Source organism: Bison bison, unplaced genomic scaffold (assembly GCF_000754665.1).
Source record: "Bison bison bison isolate TAMUID 2011002044 unplaced genomic scaffold, Bison_UMD1.0 scf7180017864472, whole genome shotgun sequence".
Classification (NCBI taxonomy): Eukaryota; Metazoa; Chordata; class Mammalia; order Artiodactyla; family Bovidae; genus Bison; species Bison bison.
In genome coordinates this window covers 685,481-690,032 of record NW_011495033.1, presented here as the reverse complement: position 1 = coordinate 690,032, position 4,552 = coordinate 685,481, and the positions used below count along the sequence as shown (strand labels likewise).

The window sequence follows — 4,552 nt, the reverse complement described above, 5'->3', positions numbered from 1 at the left end:
GGGGGCGAGCGCCCGACTACGTGTTCCGGATCATCTACCCTGGCCACAGACACGAGCACAGTGAGTGTCTCAAACCTTGCTCAGGAGGAAGAGAGCGGGGCTCCGGGTGGTGGGGGGTGCAGTGTCACCTGGGGCCGGGGTGTGGGGCGGCTGGCAGGGCCCGCTGCCCAGGCTGGGGTGACCCAGGCAGGTTGTCACTCAGCCTCACACCGGACCTGTCCCCCCACAAACCGTCCCTCTGAGAAGTAGCCTCTTGTTTATCTAGCCGTCTTCTCCTCACTTCGTAACCCCAGGTCTGTTGGCTCAGAAGTCACTGTTCCGTATTCTCTTGGCCATCTTTTCATGCCCTGCCCCAGGGGAAAAAATGTGATGAGACTAGAAATAGAAGGTGGGGAGCTCTCCGTTTCGCCTCAGCCTGCTGCCTGACCCCCATAGGGAAGTGTGGGTGCGGGGTCAGTGCTGCCTTGTGGGCAGTTTGTGGGTGCAAATTGTTCCCTGACTCTGCTCTAGCCAGGCCTCTCCCCCAACCTGCTACTGATGCGGAGGCAATAGTGGGAGTCGGGGGCATCTAGGGTGAGGTTTGGAGTTACAGGGGCCTCTGGAGGCCGGGAGTTGAAAGTCGGCTTGGCTCTCGTGGGTCTTGCCCCCCCGGACTTAACCCCTTTGGGCTCCAGGTGGCTGATCCACAAGCATTTACCAATGCTCCCTTTCTGGTCAGAGCACCACAGTGAGCATCACCGACACATGAGCACCGGGCACTGCCCACGGGTTTCTCCCAGCCAGACTTGCTGAGCCTGGGGGTAAGGTCAGAGAATGTGCCAGCCCAGAGCATGTATTTGCCAGCCAGACCACCTGCTCCCAAGACACACTAACTCATGCCAACAAGTTGTTGACCAGTGGTCTCTGTATTAGTGGACAGACTGTGCAGACTGCAAACATTCAGCCACAGCGTGAGGTCCTGACCAGCATGGAGGGCAGGAGGTGTGGGGCCCCTCCCCTCCCAGGTGTGCCTGCCAAGGAAGAGACACAGCTTTGGCCAGCCGTGTTTGCCGACCTGGCACTTAATCTCGGGCTCTTGCTCAGCTCAGCTGTTGCAGCTTCCACTTGCCCTCTTCAAGTCTTGTCATTTCCCAGTTGCGGTCACCTCAAGGAAGAGAAGCCCAGTGGGGTGACTCATGACTCAGGCTCTTCTAGAGCAGCTCCGGAAAGGCCTGGGAAGGTTGGATTTTCAATCTGAAGAGGGGGATTTTAGGGTGACGTTCAGATGTGGTTCAGCGTGTCTATGACACGAGCCGAAGAATGACGGGGATCCATCTGCCAACAGTCATGCCCGGCCTCAGCTGTGCAGGGCTGGGGAGCCCCTATCTTTCACTACCCTGACCACCCCCATCAGTTCTCTCTTCTGTTCTTCCTAGAGAGGGCATCCTTCAAGAGTGAGCTCTGTAGCTGCCTCCCAGCCCTCACTTTCTTCCATCATTTCCCCAGTAACTCATCAAAAAGCTCTCCGGTCCCCTCTTCCACACCCTGCAGGCTCAAGGTGACCCCAGACTCTGTAAGGAGGGAGTCCAGACCCTCCTGCCCTGGGACCAGGGTCCTCACGCCTCTGCGTCTCTGCTGTTCTCTTTGAGCAGTCACTATTAACTACCACCACCTAGCGGCCAGCCGCGCGGCCTCGGTGGACGATGATGAGGAAGAGGAGGATAAACTACACGCGATGCTCTCAATGATCTGCTCGCGGAACCTCACAGCTCCCAATCCGATGAAAGGTTTTTATCCCTCCCTGTCTCCCTGATCCACCCCTTCCTCCCGCCCTGCCCCAATCCCCTGGGCCCACGTGCCACCCACCGCAGGGGCTCAGATGGCAGTGTTGGCATTACAGGACTTGCACCCAGGATGCAGATCAGGGAGGGTGGAAGGAGGCACCAGCCAGAGGGACAGGACCAAGGGCAGCCGGTTCTGGGTTCCCCATCGAACCTGTGAGGGGAGGCTTCCCACTCTAGAGGGAAGAGATTAGAGATTCCCTGGTAGGAAGTCTGATTATCTGGTTCCCTCCTGGGAATGAATGGCTCTCTGAGCCCTGTTCCTCCGGGGGTGGATCATGCTGATAAACCCAAGACAGTGTCTTTCTCTCTCTCCCACTGTCTGGAAAGACGTAAACAGAACAGAAGAGCAGGCCCCTCCTCGGCAGGGCTAGGAGCGGGACAGCTCATGGGGACAGGAGTCACCTGTGGTCAGGGGAGGGGTTGGGGCCACCATGGAGAGAGACCCAGAGCTCAGTTGACCCGGCTAGCACTTTAGCATGAAATCTAGAAATATCTGTGTCAGAGATATCAGACAGCTGTGTTCCCGCCCTCAGGGACCTGAGTCCAGGGTTACAAAGACCCCTTTACTGGAAATGACAGGACAGTGCCCACAGCTTCTCTGGTCACCAGTCCTCTTGGGGCAGAGCTTGACTGGTGGAGAGGCACTGGCCGGGGGACCAGTGAGGCCCAGGTCACGTAAGACTGGTTCTGAAGGGCTGAGGCCCCCTCTCTCAGATCTGAGGGGAAGCATTCCCATGCCACAGATTCACTTCTTTCTTCTTTTTTTTCATTAAAAATATATATTGTGTCCATATAGGAGCTAGTGGAAAAATCTTCATCTCTATCTCTTTTCTATACTCCACACGTGTGCTAAGTCACTTCAGTCATGTCCGACCATAGCCCGCCAGGCTCCTCTCTCCATGGGGATTCCCCAGGCAAGAACACTAGAGTGGGTTGCCGGTTGCCATGCCCTCCTCCAAGGGATCTTCCAGACTCAGGGATTGAACCCGAGACTCATGTCTCCTTCATTGGCAGGCAAGTTCTTTACCACTAGCTCCGCTTGGGAAGCCCTTTCTGTTCTCTAAGAATGACCAATTAAATATATAATCCCCAACATTTTAGGAGATGAGGGTGGGGTTTATACAACAAGTAGGAAAAGAAGCTTGACACCATCCATTGTCCAGGATGAAAGTCAGCTGGTCTCTGTTCCATCAGACCTTAATGCAGATGTGGAACGCTTTGCTTCTGTTGCCCCGCTGCAGGGGGCTTGATGGCTCCTCATGGTCACATTCACCTGCAGACAGCAGAGCCAGAGCTTCGAGGTCAGTGGATCTCTATGAAATGTACACACACATACACACAGCGTTTGTGAGGCAGACTGTTACAAAAGTATCTTCCTGTTTGTTTATGCCTCCCTGTATGCACTTGAACAATTCCCTACCATTCTTTTTATTTGTTTTTATTTTTTAAACGATTTACAAAGTTGTGTTACTTTCAGGTACACAGCAAAGGGATTCAGTTTTATAGATGTATCTATTCTTTTTCAGATTAGTTTTCATCGTCGGTTATTGTAATACCGACTGTAGTCCCCTGTCCTATACTGTAGGTCCTTGTTTATCTATCTTACCGATAGTAATATATTTATATGTTAATCCCAAACTCCTAATTTATCTCGCCCCCCAGCCACAGAGCAATTCCTTCTCCCCTTTCCCTGCCCCTATACAGAGAATGTGAGGCTTCCCTCATAGCTCAGTTGGTAAAGAATCCGCCTGCAATGCAGGAGACACTGGTTCAATTCCTGGGTCAGGAAGATCCGCTGGAAAAGGGATAGGCTACCCACACCAGTATTCTTGGGCTTTCCCTTGTGGCTCAGCTGGTAAAGAATCCACCCGCAATGTGAGAGACCTGAGTTCAGTACCTGAGTTGGGAAGATCTCCTGGAGAAGGGAAAGGCTACCAACTCCAGTGTTCTGGCCAAGAGAATTCCATGGACTGTTTAGTCCATGGGGTCGCAAAGAGTTAGACATGACTGAGCGACTTTCACTTCCACTTTCACAGGGGTATTCAGGAATATGCGACACTCTCCTTATACAAAATTCTACCAAAGAATCCAGTTCCTGAGCTTGACCGCCACGCCTGTAACGGGAAACCCAGTCCATAGCCTAGAACACGCCTGGTACACCCTCAGCCCAGCCCCCGGCTGCCCCCTTACCCACCACGTCCCTGCCCTTGCGCCTGCCCCCTCTGCCAGCCCTCCAGTGGGACCCCCCCCCCAGGCCAGCTGGTAGGAACTGGGGGACCCTCACTCCCCACGTTGGTCGCCTGCACTTGGCCTGCCACTTGGACTTTCCTTGCAGACCTGTGCTTGGTGCTGATGCTCATTTCCAGGTTAGCTGACTTGGAGCAGTGTGGGAAGGCTAAGTGAGGAGAGTCGGGGAGCCCCTTCCCACCCCACAAACGGTAGTCAGGCTGAAGGCTGGGGGTGTCCCAGTAGAGCCCCTGTTTGGGGGTTGTGGAGCTGAGGAAGCCATCCCTGGATGCTCTGAGAACTGAGGCCCCCCAAGATCAGAGAAACTCAGAGGGTGCAGGGGCAAGGGGGCTTGTCTGAGCATACTCTTGGGGGACTCAGGGTCAAGCCAACCCAGTGTACAGCCCCCGGCTCCAGCCCTTGAGAAAGGGGAGGAGGTGTGTGAGCAGTGTCGTCAGGTGGCTGGGGCGATGGTATGGGAGCCCCACCTCCACTCCAGTCCA

The 4,552-nt window shown here is 54.7% G+C and overlaps 1 protein-coding gene across 1 annotated transcript in view; it reads left to right on the top strand.

Annotated features, from left to right (window-relative positions):
• Nucleotides 1-4,552, top strand: part of SGSM2 (small G protein signaling modulator 2) — a 39,940-nt gene that overhangs the window by 24,220 nt on the left and 11,168 nt on the right. The window contains exons 12-13 of the mRNA XM_010861665.1: nt 1-60; nt 1,632-1,766. The exon at nt 1-60 is cut by the window's left edge and continues 16 nt beyond it. Of these exons, the coding sequence (XP_010859967.1) occupies nt 1-60; nt 1,632-1,766 (195 nt within the window). The remainder of the gene's footprint in view (nt 61-1,631; nt 1,767-4,552) is intronic.